We start from the raw sequence: 16,996 nt of genomic DNA, 5'->3' as shown, positions 1-16,996 counted from the left end.
CTAATAATAGATTTCTGCTCTGTATTCCCTGCAAGTTGTGCATTTCACATTCCTCGCAGCACATGTTGGCTAGATTTTAAAATGTGTTCAGTATGAAATTGTCAGTATTCCTGACACACGCATGTAGATATTGTAATGGAAATTAATGTGAGCTACACTTGCCCTTTGAAAGCATGGATACCGCTTACAATTTTTCTTGTTCATAAATATTGTTAACTATGTAAGTTATAGCCTGGTAAATTTTCCACATTTGATCTCACTCTTGCTCCTGTATAATGCAGTTTATATTGTGACCTGTTCTGCTGGGTACAGCACTTTTATCAAAGCAAAATTAAATCAATAACCTGTACACTTGACTGCAATGTCCTTGGCCTCTGAATTTATCTTTGATCCATATAAGCTTTAATGAGACTCTCACTGTAGTTTGTCTCATTATAATTCCTCCTCCCTATTCTTGTTGAAGTCTTGCCTGTGGCCCCTTCTGTCCAGCATTAATCCTTTCTTTGGAAACTGATTGGTGGGCAAAAGCTCTATTGCACATGGCTGCCCTTGGTAGGTGTGGTTGTGGTCTGTGCAGTATCGCACAAGGTTGCAGCAATGCATTTTGAATAACTTGAGCTGAAAGTTTGCTGTCAGAAGTGATTAGAGGGAACAAATGGTGCAGTAGGTTAAGCACTATCCTTTTACTTTTGTGTTGTTGGTTTGGATGAGATAAAAGTCTTCCCTGTCTACAGGAAATGAGTTTGGGCATCCTAAATGCAATTCCCAGTAGTTTTGAGGTTGATAGCAAATAAAGAAAATAACTTGCATTTATATAGCACCAATTGTACACAGTTATAAACAACTACGAAACAGAACATCCGGAGGTCTTGTTCATTGTGGCCGGGGACTTCAACAAGGCCAACCTCGAGTGTACTGCCAAAATTCCACCAGCACATCTCCTGTCCCACTAGGGACGACAACACTCTTGACCCACCAGCGACGACAACACTCTTTTTTTTTAAAATAATATTTTATTGAAAATTTTTGGTCAACCAACACAGTACATTGTGCATCCTTTACACAACATTGTAACAATACAGATAATAATGACCTTTTTTAAATTTAAACAAAAACAACAACAAATAAATAAATATTAAATAACAAAAAATAAAAACTAGCCCTAATTGGCAACTGCCTTGTCTCAGGCCACACCCCCCCCCCCATCCCCCCCCCCCCCCCCCCCCCCAAGTCCTGGGCCGCTGCTGCTGCCTTCTTTGTTCTCCCCTATCTATCTTTCCGCAAGATATTCGACGAACGGTTGCCACCGCCTAGTAAACCCTTGAGCCGACCCCCTTAGGACGAACTTAATCCGCTCTAACTTTATGAACCCCGCCATATCATTTATCCAGGTCTCCACCCCCGGGGGCTTGGCTTCTTTCCACATTAGCAATATTCTGCGCCGGGCTACTAGGGACGCAAAGGCCAAAACATCGGCCTCTTTCGCCTCCTGCACTCCCGGCTCTTGTGCAACCCCAAATATAGCCAACCCCCAGCTTGGTTCGACCCGGACTCCTACTACTTTCGAAAGCACCTTTGTCACCCCCATCCAAAACCCCTGTAGTGCCGGGCATGACCAAAACATATGGGTATGATTCGCTGGGCTTCTCGAGCACCTCGCACACCTATCCTCCACCCCAAAAAATTTACTGAGCCGTGTTCCAGTCATATGTGCCCTGTGTAATACCTTAAACTGAATCAGGCTTAGCCTGGCGCACGAGGACGACGAGTTTACCCTGTTTAGGGCATCTGCCCACATCCCCTCCTCAATCTCCTCCCCTAGCTCTTCTTCCCATTTCCCTTTTAGTTCGTCCATCATAGTCTCCCCTTCGTCTCTCATTTCCCTATATATATCCGACACCTTACCGTCCCCCACCCATTTCTTTGAGATGACTCTGTCCTGCACCTCTTGTGTCGGGAGCTGCGGGAATTCCCTCACCTGCTGCCTCGCAAAAGCCCTCAATTGCATGTACCTGAATGCATTCCCTTGGGGCAACCCATATTTCTCGGTCAGCGCTCCCAGACTCGCAAACTTCCCATCCACAAATAGATCTTTCAATTGCGTTATACCTGCTCTTTGCCACATTCCATATCCCCCATCCATTCCCCCTGGGGCAAACCTATGGTTGTTTCTTATCGGGGACCCCCCCAGTGCTCCGGTCTTTCCCCTATGTCGTCTCCACTGTCCCCAAATCTTCAGTGTAGCTACCACCACCGGACTCGTGATATAGTTCCTTGGTGAGAACGGCAATGGGGCTGTCACCATAGCCTGCAGGCTGGTCCCCCTACAGGACGCCCTCTCTAATCTCTTCCACGCCGCTCCTTCCTCCTCTCCCATCCACTTACTCACCATTGAAATATTAGCGGCCCAATAATACTCACTTAGGCTCGGTAGTGCCAGCCCCCCCCTATCCCTACTACGCTGTAAGAATCCCTTCCTCACTCTCGGAGTCTTCCCGGCCCAAACAAAACCCATGATACTCTTTTCTATCCTTTTGAAAAAAGCCTTCGTGATCACCACCGGGAGACACTGAAACACAAAAAGGAATCTCGGGAGGACCACCATCTTAACTGCCTGCACCCTCCCTGCCATTGACAATGCTACCATATCCCATCTCTTGAAATCTTCCTCCATCTGTTCCACCAACCGCGTCAAATTTAGCCTGTGCAATGTGCCCCAATTCTTAGCTATCTGGATCCCCAGGTAACGAAAGTCTCTTGTTACCTTCCTCAACGGTAGGTCTTCTATTTCTCTACTCTGCTCCCCTGGATGCACCACAAACAGCTCACTCTTTCCCATGTTCAATTTATACCCTGAAAAATCCCCAAACTCCCCAAGTATCCGCATTATTTCTGGCATCCCCTCCGCTGGATCCGCCACATATAGTAGCAGATCATCCGCATATAAAGATACCCGATGTTCTTCTCCTCCCCTAAGTATTCCCCTCCATCCCTTGGAACCTCTCAGCGCTATCGCCAGGGGCTCAATCGCCAGTGCAAACAGTAATGGGGACAGAGGACATCCCTGCCTTGTCCCTCTATGGAGCCGAAAATATGCCGATCCCCGTCCATTCGTGACCACACTCGCCACTGGGGCCCTATACAACAGCTGCACCCATCTAACATACCCCTCTCCGAACCCAAATCTCCTCAACACCTCCCACAGATAATCCCACTCCACTCTATCAAATGCTTTCTCGGCATCCATCGCCACTACTATCTCCGTTTCACCCTCTGGTGGGGCCATCATCATTACCCCTAACAACCTCCGTATGTTCGTGTTCAGCTGTCTCCCCTTCACAAACCCAGTTTGGTCCTCATGAACCACCCCCGGGACACATTCCTCTATTCTCATTGCCATTACCTTGGCCAAGACCTTGGCATCTACATTGAGGAGGGAGATTGGTCTGTAGGACCCGCATTGTAGCGGATCCTTTTCCTTCTTTAAAAGAAGCGATAGACGACAACACTCTTGACCACTGCTACTCAAAAATCAAGGGCGCCTACCGTTCCATCCCCCAGCCGCACTTTGGGAAATCAGACCATAAGACGGTGCTCCTTCTCCCGGCATACAATCAGAAACTTAAGCGGGAGAATCCAGCTAAGAAGGTCGTGCAGTGCTGGTCCGAGGAAACCGAAGAGCTCTTATGTGACTGCTTAGAGACAGTGGACTGGTCCATATTGAAGACCTCAGCGACCAACTTAAATGAGTATGCCACCACCGTCACAGACATCATCAGCAAATGTGTGGACGACTGCGTGCCAAAGAAAGCAGTACGTACGTTCCCCAACCGGAAACCATGGCTCAATCACGAGATTGACTCCCTACTGAAGGACAGATCTGAGGCGTTCAAGTCAGACGACCCTGACCAATACAAGAAATCCAGGTACGACCTCCGCAAAGCCATCCGTGATGCCAAGAGAGAATATCAAACCAAGCTAGAGTCACAGACAGACTCTCGGCGATTGTGGCAAGGACTAAACAACATAACGGGCTACAAAGCGAAGCCGAGCAGTATCTCCAGCAGCAGCGCATCCCTCCCCGATGAACTCAATGCATTCTATGCTCGGTTCGAGCAGGTAACCAACAATCCGCTGTTGAGTGCCCCAGCAGCCCATAACTCACCCATACCCACCATCACAGCTTCCATAGTCAGATCGGCCTTCCTGAAAGTGAACCCTCGGAAGGCGATGGGCCCGGATGGGATCCCTGGTCGTGCACTCAGAGCCTGCGTGGACCAGCTGGCAGAGGTATTCGCAGACATCTTTAACCTGTCCCTACTCCACTCCGAGGTCCCCACCAGCTTCAAGAAGACCACCATTATACCTGTGCCAAAGAAGAATCGGGCAACGTGCCTCAATGACTACCGTCCGGTGGCCCTGACTTCAGTCATAATGAAATGCTTCGAGAGGTTGATCATGAAGCCCATCACCTCCATACTCCCAGAACACCTTGATCCACTGCAATTCGCATACTGTCGCAACTGGTCCACAGCAGATGCCATTTCCCTGGCCCTACACTCCTCCCTAGAACATCTCGACAACAAGGACTCCGACATCAGACTCTTATTTATTGGCTACAGCTCCGCCTTCAACACCATAATCCCAGCCAAGGTCATATCAAAGCTCCAAAACCTAGGACTTGGCTCCCCACTCTGCAACTGGATCCTCGATTTTCAGACCACAATCAGTAAGAATGAACAACAACACCTCCTCCACAGTAGTCCTCAATACCGGGGCCCACAAGGCTGCGTACTTAGCCCCCTACTCTAGTCCCTGTACACACACGACTGCGTAGCAAAATTTGGTTCCAACTCCATCTACAAGTTTGCTGACGATACGACCATAGTGGGCTGGATTTCGAATAACGACGAGTCAGAATACAGGAGGGAGATAGAGAACCTAGTGGAGTGGTGCAGCGACAACAATCTCTCCCTCAATGCCAGCAAACCTAAAGAGCTGGTCATTGCTTTCAGGAAGCAAAGTACTGTACACACCCCTGTCAGCATCAACGGGGCCGAGGTGGAGATGGTTAGCAGTTTCAAATTCCTAGGGGTGCACATCTCCAAAAATCTGTCCTGGTCCACCCATGTAGACTGTACCACCAAGAAAGCACAACTGCGTCTATACTTCCTCAGGAAACTAAGGAAATTCGGCATGTCCACATTAACCCTCACCAACTTTTACAGATGCACCATAGAAAGCATCCTATCGGGCTGCATCACAGCCTGGTATGGCATCTGCTCGGCCCAGGACCGCAAGAAACTTCAGAGTCGTGAACACAGCCCAGTCCATCTCACAAACCTGCCACCCATCCATTGACTCCATTTACACCTCCTGCTGCCTGGGGAAAGCGGGCAGCATAACCAAAGACCCCTCCCACCCGGCTTACTCACTCTTCCAACTTTTTCCATCGGGCAGGAGATACAAAAGTCTGAGAACACGCACGAACAGACTCAAAAACAGCTTCTTCCCCGCTGTTACCAGACTGCTAAATGACCCTCTTATGGACTGACCTCATTAACACTACACCCTGTATGCTTCATCCGATGCCGGTGCTTATGTAGTTACATTGTATACCTTGTGTTGCCCTATTATGTATTTTCTTTTCTTCCCTTTTCTTCCCATGTACTTAATGATCTGTTGAGCTGCTCGCAGAAAAATACTTTTCACTGTACCTCGGTACACGTGACAATAAACAAATCCAATCCAATCCACGATCTCAGAACACCGCAACGCGTGTTACAGCCAATGAAGCACTTTGAAGTGTAGTGACAGTCGGAGGAAATGCAGCAAGTCTATTTATGCACAGCAAGCTCCCACAATGGGACTGTGCTAATGACCAGGTAACCTGTTTTAGTCTTGTTGGTTGAGGGGTAAGTATTGGCCAGGATATCGGGGAGAATCCTGTAGCTCTTCAGAATAGTGCTGAGAGATCTTTTACCCCCATTTGAAAGGAAAGATGGAGCCTCTGTTTAACACCTCATCCAAAAGACAGGTTTTCCAACGGTGCAGCACTCCCTCAGTACTGTCCTGGAGCATCAACCTAAATTTTGTGCACATGGGATTTGAACCCACAACCTTCTGACTCCGAAGAGCAAGTCCGCCTGGCTATTACCCTGTATCTGTCTACTCACAGACACAAATTGATATGCAATGGCAGTCTCACTAACAGTAGAAACAAAACTAGTTTGTAAAATTTGCACTGGCATGCTTTCTGAGTTTGGAAATATGGCAGCCAAGAGGAACCCCTCTCTGAAAATTCAATAATGCAGTGGATTCTTCCTTAAAATAAAATAGTTGCATTTTGAATTATATGGGATTTATTAGCTGGTGTTTCCTCCAGATTTGCTTAAAGGAGCACTGAACGTTTACTTTTTTTCTTCATGTAACAGGATGTGATGTTTGTGGCTGACACTGCGAATGCCATCCTGACTTCGTTGGATGACAAGTCCCTAAACGTCCGTACCAAAGCAGCCTGGTCACTGGGCAATCTCACAGATACCTTAATTGCGAACATGTATGTATCTGCTGTTCCCTTCGGTAACCGCACCAAGCTGGCATGACTTGCTGAGATTTGTTGATGAGCCAAAAGTAAGGCAGTGTGAGGAGCTGCCAGTAGATAGCGGCAATAACTTTATCTTAGCGCCTTTGACATAATGAAACTTCCCAAGGTGCTTTTCAGGGACATTAACAAAATATGATGCCAAGGCATGCAAGGAGATATTAGGCCAGAAGATTGACATTTTGGTCAAAGAGTTGGGTTTTAAAGGAGGGAAGTGCGATAGAGAGGTGGAGAGATGTTGGGAGGGTATTGCCGAGATTAGGGCCTAGGTGACTGAAGAAGCAGCCATCAATGATAGAGTGATTAAAAGGTGCCATGCAATGGATGTGAGTTATTTCCAATGATGCCCTATCAGTGAGTACTGTATTGCTGTCCTGTGAAGTTAAGAAAAACCGGAGACCCTGGGATGGAGAGTGAAACCTTCAGGTACCTTGTTGGTGGATAATGGGTATTTGTGGATAATCGGGACTTGCCAGAATTAGGTCATCCATGTAGGATCCAGTAATACCCTAGATGTGGAAATTATACAAATATATAATACAATTAATAAAAAATAGTTTTATTTGCCAGAGAAAGGAGATTAAAATGCAGAGAGCAAAACGAGCAGTGAAGTGAGGCTACAACTTCTGCAAGGCTTTGAGTTGGCGGATATCGAATAGACGGATATTTAAGGCTTTGGCCTATTGGTCAATGATTTACTTGTGTTACCTTTCACCCTCTCAGGGAGTCACTGGGCCTAGGCTTCCAGGAGGAGTTCTCGGATGTTCTGCTACTTAAGATGTTGAAATCAGCTACACATGCGTCCAATGATAAAGACAAGGTGAGGGTCTGATCCATAATAGCATTCCATTTGTCTTGCGTTCACACTCTCTCTTTATCAAATTCTACCTCTCCCTCTGCTTCTTCCTTTCTCTGTTTCTCCAGCTGTCTGTCGCACGAAAATCTAGTGTATAGTGTGCCCTTCCTGTAAGTCCCTTGCTTACTTTCACCATTGCGCTCTCGATATCATCCTGATTATTATAAAGCAGCACTATCTCCAATTCACCATGGTCCGTGCCATGGGAAATCAGTCAGTGATATGGTAAAATTGATTATTGGGGGTGTTCATGGGTTACATCCTTACAGTACCTTGTCGTAGATGCAAAGTAATCTTAGGGGCTGTTTAGCACAGGGCTAAATCGCTGGCTTTGAAAGCAGACCAAGGCAGGCCAGCAGCGCGGTTCAATTCCCGTAACAGCCTTCCCGAACAGGCGCCGGAATGTGGCGACTAGGGGCTTTTCACAGTAACTTCATTTGAAGCCTACTTGTGACAATAAGCGATTTTCATTTCATTTTTCATTCAAATGCTGTATGATTCTCATCTGCTGCCTGAAACTAACAAGCACGTTACGTAGCATGGTGGTTAGCACTATGGCTTCACAGCGCCAGGGTCCCAGGTTCAATTCCCGGCTTGGGTCACTGTCTGTGCCGAGTCTGCACGTTCTCCCCGTGTCTGCGTGAGTTTCCTCCCACAAGACCTGAAAGACGTGCTGTTAGGTAATTTGAACGTTCTGAATTCTCCCTCTGTGTACCCGAACAGGCACAGACTGTGGCGACTGGGTGCTTTTCACAGTAACTTCATTGCAGTGTTAATGTAAGCCTACTTGTGACAATAATAAAGACTATTATTAGAGAAGTTTCTGATCAAACAACAGTTCAACTCAGAATGAGCTGAAACTCTTTACCATTTGACTTTGCTGCCTTAAAGGGATAGAGTGCCTTCTTACTAGCAAGATTTACTAGAACAATTCTGTCTTTATAACACAGCATCATCTCTGAATTTAATTTATTCTTTCATGGGATGTGGGCATCGCAGTCAAGGCCAGAATTTGTTGGCCATCCCGAATTGCCCTTGAATGGAGTGGCTCACTAGGCCATTTCAGAGGGCAGTTAAGAGTGGGCCACATTACTATGGATCTGGAATTGCATGTTGGCCAGACCAGGTACGGACGGCAGATTTCCTTTGTGAACCGGATGGGTTTTTTCCGACAATTGGAGTTAGTTTCATGGTCACCGTTACTGAGGCTATTTTCAATTCCGAATTTAATAAATTGACTTTAAATTCCACCAGCTGCTTTGGCGGGATTTGAACCCGTGTTCCCAGAGCATTATCCTGGGCCTCTGGACCAGTACATCACCGTCTCCCTCAATGGTTCTGCTCAAAACAGTGCCCAGGTAGTCCATATATCCATCTTTAATAAATTAAAATTTTACATCTGCAAATACTTCCATCATAAATTCCTGAGTTTGTGTTTATAATGGAAACTGCCTTTGTAAATGTATTATATCTACACTCTCCTGCCAGTAGCATTGCATGTAACTTTTGTATTTAATGACAATGTGACAAGTTGACATAACATTTTTCCAATATAAAGATGGACAAGGAATTTATCATGTAAATATATACCAATAATGATAAAATGTATGGCTTAAAATAAAAACTGCATGATGATATATTTGCATGAACTGATCCAAATGTACCCCAACTTCTAACTCACTTCTTCTGAAGACTATAACTTGATGTTGATTCTGTGTATGAAATGCCGAAGGAGATTGATTAGTAAATACATGTAAAATACTTGCATCATCAAAGTGCCCAAGTACTAGAAGATGAGAAAGGCAGTCTGTAATTTACTTTTCTCCTCTCTCACCACCGCCAAACTGGTGTCCATTCCAGCATAGTGATGTCAGTAGTACCACGTGTAATACAGATACTCCATATGACTTCACAAAAAGACTTGTGTTACTATCCCAGCCAATGCAACCCAATTAAGGCGAGTATAAGATCCAGCTCATTCCTTTCCAGCAATAGTTGCTCTTTGAGGATTCACTGCCAAAACAACAGCACAAGAGGGAACCTTCTCTTCTGGAAAAATCTTCTGTATCACACTACAGATTTAAAAGAACTGCCATGATCTTGTATATTATGAACTTCCACATTTACATCCCTGAAAACCTAAAAAGGATGTCTGCCTGAAGATCACCTGACTGGCTAATGATTTTTGTAAAGTTTAGAGTGCCCAATTATTATTTTTCCAATTAAGGGGCAATTTAGCGAGACCAATCCACCTAACCTGCACATCTTTGGGTTGTGGGGGTGAGACCCACGCAGACAGGGGGAGAATATGCAAACTCCACCAGGACAGTGACCCGGAGCCGGGATTGAACCCGGGTCCTCAGCGCCTGAGGCAGCAGTGCTACGACTGCGCCACCATGCCGCCCCTTACTGACCAATGTTGACTCAATGTCTTTTCCCTGAAACCAATTCCGAAGGGTAATTCAGATTCAATGATCATTCAGAGACAAAGGACGCAATTTAACAGAAGCACTAGGTGCGGTAGCGAATTGCCGGGTGCTTCCCAGTTGGGGCCGGTAATGATGTCCCATGGGCTTCACGTCAGAAATGGCTGTCCTGCCAGCTGATCTGCCTGGACCGTGCCCGGCAGCTGCCCGGGAAAATGGGGTTGGGGCCGGGGGAGGGGGGGGGGGGGGCTCTTAAACTGCAAGCAGTAGGCTGCCTCTACCTCCGATGTGTATCCTGGGACATACCTAGACGTAGCGGCAGAGCACGGAGACTAACGGTTTGAGGATCACTGAGAGGGCACTTGGGGAAGGGGGATGCTGGTAGCCAGGGACAGTTAGTGTCACGATTGTCCACCATTAAAACGCGTTAAACCCAAAATCCTTTGTTACGTTATTCTACACTGCAAACCATCCCGGTGATGGCGGAAGAGCCTGCTGCCTGGGCATCTTCATGGGCTTGGTCCAGGTCAAAGTTTATGTAGTCAGCTGCCCTGGCAAACAGGGCATCCGTGAATTTATGGATGCACTTGTGGGCTGTAGGCTGGGAAATGCCGCACAAGTCCCCGCTCAAGCCCTGGAATGAGCCAAAGCGTAAAAGTTCAGGGCTGCGGTGACCTCGACGGCCACCCAGGAGCAGGTATCATCCTCCTCCTCACATGGTGCCAAGTCCGCAAGGACATGGCAGAGGTGCTGCACAGTCCTCTTGTTGAGGCGGAGCCTCCTGTGGCACACACTGTCTGACATCGCCTCCCGGCTCTGGCCTCCCCATCTGGGGCCTGATGGTCAGCCGGGTCCTTGGGGTGTGGGGCAGATTCCTGCACATGGGCTGGAGCCTCCGTCGACGCCGCTGCCATCTCCGGCATCAGGCCGCCTGACTTGTCACCAGCAGGGGTCATCCGGGGTCCACAATATCATCCGTTATGTTATATCTGTAAGGAATTGGAGAGGGTGAGAGACCCACAATCAGTTAGAGCTTCCACCCCAGGACCTCTGGTCCCCCAAGCCTCCTCCACCCTTACATTCCCTGCCATCTCTCAGGGTGCCCTCTAACAAGCCAGTTGTGTGGGATTGGGGACCCTCCCTGCACACACCCCTGGCCACTGCATGGGCTCTTGGGCACCAGACCCTCGCCGGGAACACTACTGGCATCAGGCTCAGCTTCCTTCCCCGATCCATGTACCCACCTGCTGGCCGTGGGGATATCCCCAGTGCTGCCGCCCGGCATTTGGGTGTTTGATTGTTGGATGCTGCCTCTGTGGTGTTGAGGCCTCCAGGGTTCTGGCAAAATGATTGACTGTCTGATTGGGATGCTAGGCAGTAACACTCGTCTGCGACGTGGCACGTCTACCCATGGGAATCCACTTAGGAGCTGTGAAGTGCTCATATAACTAACAATGGCAATTCTCTATTGGCAATCGCCTTCAGCTGTGCAGCCAGAGGCCACCACGGTCAGAGGGGGTTACAGTGACCATCACCAGGGCTCTGTCCTGGGGGTATACGGTGGGTGGGGGGGGGGGGGGGGGGGGGGGGACAACGACAGGCAGTTGAGGTTGTCCCTGTTGTGGGTATACAACATCCAGGGGGCTGGCATGTTAGACCCACAGGGGGGAAGCCCCCCCCCCCCCCCCAGCCCAGCGGCAGTCCCTAACCGTTGGAGGCTGCCCCCCCCCCCCCCCCCCCCCCCCACATCATCCCGAGCACTGGGGGAGCAGCTCCAGTTCCCCTGGGTTGGATCTCCGTTTCAAAGATGGTTATTCACTTCCTCCAGTCCGCACAGCTGCCATTCTGCTGGCTTTACATTTTAAAATATGTGTGCTAAAGGACAGTCGCGTGACCACTCGCTCTGGAGCCGGTTAGATCATGGGACGCCATTCAATAGGGGATCCGTCCTGTTGACGATATGTAGATGGGCCTTAATTGGTGTTCATTGGTTTCTCGTCACGTATAGACGGGATCTGGATCCCACCAAGTGGAACAGGCCGGTTAGATCGGAAACTGATCGGCGCCTGACGTGCATCCGATTTCGACATCTCCCGCGGCCTAACTGGCTCTCATGGATCTGCGCTGGGTGCAACATGGCCGTTAGGTTGCACCCAAAGACACCAGCTGCCCAAACTCCCGAGGTATCAGAGCCATTGCATAGGATGCAAAATAGGCCGAGCCATCCACCTTATTTGGAAAAGGACTTTGGACTGGTTCTCAGTCACATGGTAAGGTCGTCCATGTTTGATGCCTGCTTTTAAAAGAACAAGAAACTATTCTGCAGGCAGAGAAATCCATCAGACAGCTGTGACCGAAGGAATCAAATGTAGCCATCTGAACATCTCTGACTTTTCATTATGTTTCTCTGATGTTCTACTTCGTGATTACAGACATGTTTTGAATATGGACAGTTTTAATGAGCACATGGTCTAGATACTCAGGGCACCCGTTTATAACATGTGCTGAAACACATGTTTCATGTGCTGACTGGCAGAAGGCAGAGAGTGGGGATAAAGGGGTCTTTTTCAGGATGGCAGCCAGTGACTCTTTTTTTATTACACTCCTGTATCATCTTTTATTACATTTCTTTGTGTGTTTTGATATACTACGGAGTGTAATATGTGTTACTCAAACCTTGGTTGCTGATGCGGTTTTCTGAATCTCGATGAAGAAGACTCAAACTCGTCCAGTAGTAACAAAAGATTTATTGAGTAACTATAACAATAATTGCGTGAGTTCTTTACTTTAACATTGTTACTAGTGATAAGGTCAACTATATCTAACTACAGTAACTATGCTTAACTGCACTAACTTCTGAGCTAATCTTATACTCCTGTCCTGGTCACAGTACACCCAAAAGAGAGAGAGGCACAATGCGGTTGCTTTTATACCCCTGTTGGTCCGGCCCTCTAGTGATCATCTGGTGCTACTGATTACACATTAACCCCTTATATACATGCACATAGAGATCACTACCCTGACTGGTGGTGTCTCGCACGGGTCAGTGTTGGGACCACAACTATTCACGATATACATTAACAATCTGGAAGAAGGAACTGAGGGCATTGTTGCTAAGTTTGCAGATGATACAAAGATATGTAGAGGGACAGGTGGTGCTGAGGCAGCGGGGAGGCTGCAGAAGGACCTGGGCAGGCTAAGAGAGTGGGCAAAGAAGTGGCAGATGGAATACAATGTGGAAAATTTAATAGTAACTTTGAAAAGGGAATGAGATCGAATATATACTTGAGACGGACAAATTACAGCTACGAGGAAACAGCGAAGGAATGGGGATAATTTGATAGCTCTTTCAAAAGGCTAGCATGGGAATGATGGCCTGAATGGCCTCCTTTTGCATCTACTGTTCTATGATTGTAGGAGGTGGGAGAGAAAAGTTGAGGATTCCACAGTGAAAACAATCTAATCTCTGAAGTAACCAGAAGGAAATGTTGCAGCAATTTGCAATAAATATCTGTAAAATGACAGGAATGTGCACAGAAATAAAATAATTGTGCTCTTTTGAAAAGTGTCTCTCCAGGTTTCTATGCAGACTGCTTCACAGGAGATTAAATTTTAAGATTGCTATCGATGCTGCAGAGACTATTTGAGTATTGGGATCACATTTGTCTCTTCGGTGCTGGTCATTTAGAATTAATGTGACAGAAATGGGAGTTGTGAGTCATCATTTTCTACTGTTCCTCCGCACTGTACAGCTCTTAGCCGTTCTAAACAAGCTTTTTACCATGTGTTTTTTTTAAGAGATGAATGTTTGTGACTATGGGGGTTAGGATATCACTGTGTGGTGCATGGCAGGGAAGGTGGGTTTGCCATGAGGCGATAGCCTGCGGATTTCTACACTGATTGCATGAGGTGTGATTTGCTGCCCATCTTCCACAGTTCTGCAAAAACAAAGGCTTTGTGGTGTATGTGAATAAATCAATTGCCCGATGCTTGACTGCGGTTAACCTTTGCTTCAAGGTCTCTGTCGAGACTGCTGTGAAACTGGGTGTCAGGGATGAGTGAGGATGGCCAGGAGGGCGAATTTCTCTTCAGTATTCTTACCATCTCCGTTTTCTTTTGTGAAGAGTTTTGATCGGTGTCTCCACACTAACTAAGCACCGACCCACCCCTCTGATCCCAACTGTGTTTTAGTCAAGCTGAATATCTTTCTGCATTTATATTGCAGGTAAAGAGCAATGCAGTGCGAGCTCTAGGAAATCTACTGCACTTCCTGCAGCCTCACCACATCTCCAAACCACAGTTCCAGCCGGGAATTGAGGAGTCAATCCAAGCCTTAATCCGCACTGTTCAGAGCGAGGCGACCATGAAGGTGCGGTGGAACGCATGTTACGCGCTGGGAAATATGTTCAAAAACCCAGCTATTCCACTCGGTATGTACTTATCCTGACCGTTCCCAGCTTCTGGGCCCATTAACCTGACCCATGGAGCTCTAAGTCTGTTTGAATTCTTTACATCTGCAATTTCTTGTGTTGTTTTCAGTAGAATTTGCTCGCTGGGGTTGGTTTGTCTCTTGCAGCAGAGACACGTACCAGTTGTCTGCCGTGACGCAAATCGAATCATGGATAGAATGGTATAGCACAGAAGGGGGCCACTCGGCCAATGGTGCCTGGACCAACTCTTTGACAGAACTGTCCAATTAAGCCCATTCCCCTGCCTTTCTCCAAATGTTTCTCTTCAAGCATTTACCCAATTACTTTTTTGCAAGTTACTGTCAAACTGCTTCCACTGCCCTTTCATGCAGCTCATACGCGATCTTAATAACTCTCTCTGAAGAGAAAACAAAAACCCAAGTGGCATTCTTCATATGCAAAATTGGGTGATGAGTACTTGCAGCATAGGACTCGAGAGCAGGAGTAGGCCATTCAGCCCTCGAACCTGCTGTACCATTCAATAAGATTCTGGTTGTGGTCTCAACTCCACTTTCCTGTCTGTTCCCCATAACCCTTGACTCCCTTGTCTGCCAAAAATCTGCCTAACTCAGCCTTAAATAAATTCCACGACCCAGCCTCCACTGCTCGCTGGGGAATAGTTCTGCAGACTAATGATCCCGCAAGAGTAAAACTTTCTCCTCATCTCCATCTTAAACAGTAGAACTCTCTTAACTGTTGAACTATGTCCCCTGGTTCTACAATCTCCTACAAGTTAAAACATCCTCCTGGTATCTACCCTATCAAATCCCCTCAGTGGTTTCAATAAGATCACCTACCATTCTTCTAAACCCCCAATGTGTATGAGCCCAACTTGTCCAACCTTTCTTCACAGGATAAGCCTCTCATCCCAGAAATGAATTGAGTGAACCATTGCTGAACTACTTCCAACACAATTATATACTTTTTCAAATATGATGGCCAAAGCTATACACAGTACTTCAGAATGGTCCCGCCAAGGCCCTATACAGCTGCAGTAAAACCCCCCTCCTTTTATATTCTATTCCCCTTGCAATAAATGCCAACATTCCACTTGCCTTCCTAATCACTCGCTGTACCTGCCTACTAACTCCCCCCTCTTTCTCTCTCTCTTCTCCCCCCCGGAATAATGGTTTGTCCACCTCACCCAAACTGATTTCATGTTTTACATGCCACATTTATGTTCCTCTTGCACTGAATGTTAGCTCAGTTTGGAGCTCTCTTACTGTTGAGTCAGAAAGTCATGGGTTCAAGCATCACTCCAGGATTTGAGTGCATGATGTAACCTGACCACTTCAGATCAGTAGTGAGCTGCACTATCAGAGGTGACAACCTTCAGATGTGATGTTTATCAAACACCACTTTTCTGCTGACTCCGATGGATGCTAATGATTCAAAGAACAGGGAGGTACTGCCCAATTTGTACTGCCGGCGCAGGCAGCATGGCTGTACCCAGTGCTGTAACCTTTCCATAATTTGGTGGCGTCCCCAGTTCCACTTTCATCAATCATATTGACTTTAATCTAATTGCTGTTTGTGGACTGTTGCCCTATGCAAAAAATGCTACAGAATTGACAAATGATCTGATTTCATTGAGATTTGTTCATAGAATTTACAGTGCAGAAGGAGGCCATTCGGCCCATCGAGTCTGCAGTGGCCCTTGGAAAGAGCACCCCATTTAAGCCCAACACCTCCAACCTCTCTCTCCCCATATCCCAGTAGCCCCACCTAACTTTTTTTGGTCACTAAGGGCAATTTATCAGGGCCAATCCACCTACCCTTCACATCTTTGGACTATAGGAGGAAACCGGAGCACCCGGAGGAAACCCACGCAGACACGGGGAGAATGTGCAGACCCCGCACAGACAGTAACCCAAGCCGGGAATCGAACCTGGGACACTGGAACTCTGAAGCAACTGTGCTAACCGCTGTGCTACTGTGCTGCCCGTCATTGTGTGTGATGAATTTTGGTAGCTTTCATAGAATCCCTGCAGTGCAGCAGGAGGCTATTCGGGCCAAAGAGTCTGCACAGGCCCTCTGAAAAAGAACCCTACGCAGCCCACTCCCCCGTCCTATCCCTATAACCCCACCTAACCTGCACATCTTTGGACTGTGGGAGGAAACCGGTGCAACCGGAGGAAACCCACGCAGACACCGGGTGAACGTGCAGACTCCGCACAGACAGTCACCTAGGGCTAGGAATTGAACACTGGGTCCCTGGCGCTGTGAGACCTCACTGTGCTTTCTGAAAGATTTGGCATTTGCTATAGAAATAAAATGTGCTCTCTTTCCCTGCTCTTAAGTTGGCAAACATGAGCTGCGCCACCTAGTGGTGCACCCATCTGAAGTGCCATTTCTAAATGACAGCACCTATTGCCACTTGCAAGGAATGCTGGTCAGTGGACCCCCATAAGGTTTCCAGCTGAGGGACTGTGGCTCCATAGGATTACGCTTTCCTTGCACTCCAGTTAAATCAGGCATTAGAATACTCAGCCATGTCTACAGGAAATTAAAAGCAACCTGTTAAAATAGAGGATTTGTAGTTTTCAGAATCTCCTATACTCGCATATTTTCCTTCGTTTCAAGTACTGTATTTGTGTCAGCAACTGCCCACAGATACATGATTGAGCCAGCACCTATGGGG

At 47.3% G+C, this 16,996-nt stretch overlaps 1 protein-coding gene across 3 annotated transcripts in view; it reads left to right on the top strand.

Moving 5' to 3' along the window:
- Window positions 1-16,996, top strand: part of LOC140386877 (HEAT repeat-containing protein 6-like) — a 76,238-nt gene that overhangs the window by 56,355 nt on the left and 2,887 nt on the right. For all 3 annotated transcript variants that reach the window (XM_072469695.1, XM_072469694.1, XM_072469696.1), the window contains 3 exons: window positions 6,435-6,559; window positions 7,328-7,424; window positions 14,112-14,316. In XM_072469695.1, coding sequence (XP_072325796.1) covers window positions 6,435-6,559; window positions 7,328-7,424; window positions 14,112-14,316 — 427 coding nt within the window. The remainder of the gene's footprint in view (window positions 1-6,434; window positions 6,560-7,327; window positions 7,425-14,111; window positions 14,317-16,996) is intronic.

This window comes from Scyliorhinus torazame, chromosome 12 (assembly GCF_047496885.1).
Source record: "Scyliorhinus torazame isolate Kashiwa2021f chromosome 12, sScyTor2.1, whole genome shotgun sequence".
NCBI classification, from domain to species: Eukaryota; Metazoa; Chordata; class Chondrichthyes; order Carcharhiniformes; family Scyliorhinidae; genus Scyliorhinus; species Scyliorhinus torazame.
The sequence above is the reverse complement of the archived record's forward strand: the minus strand, read 5'-3'. Positions and strand labels throughout refer to the sequence as shown.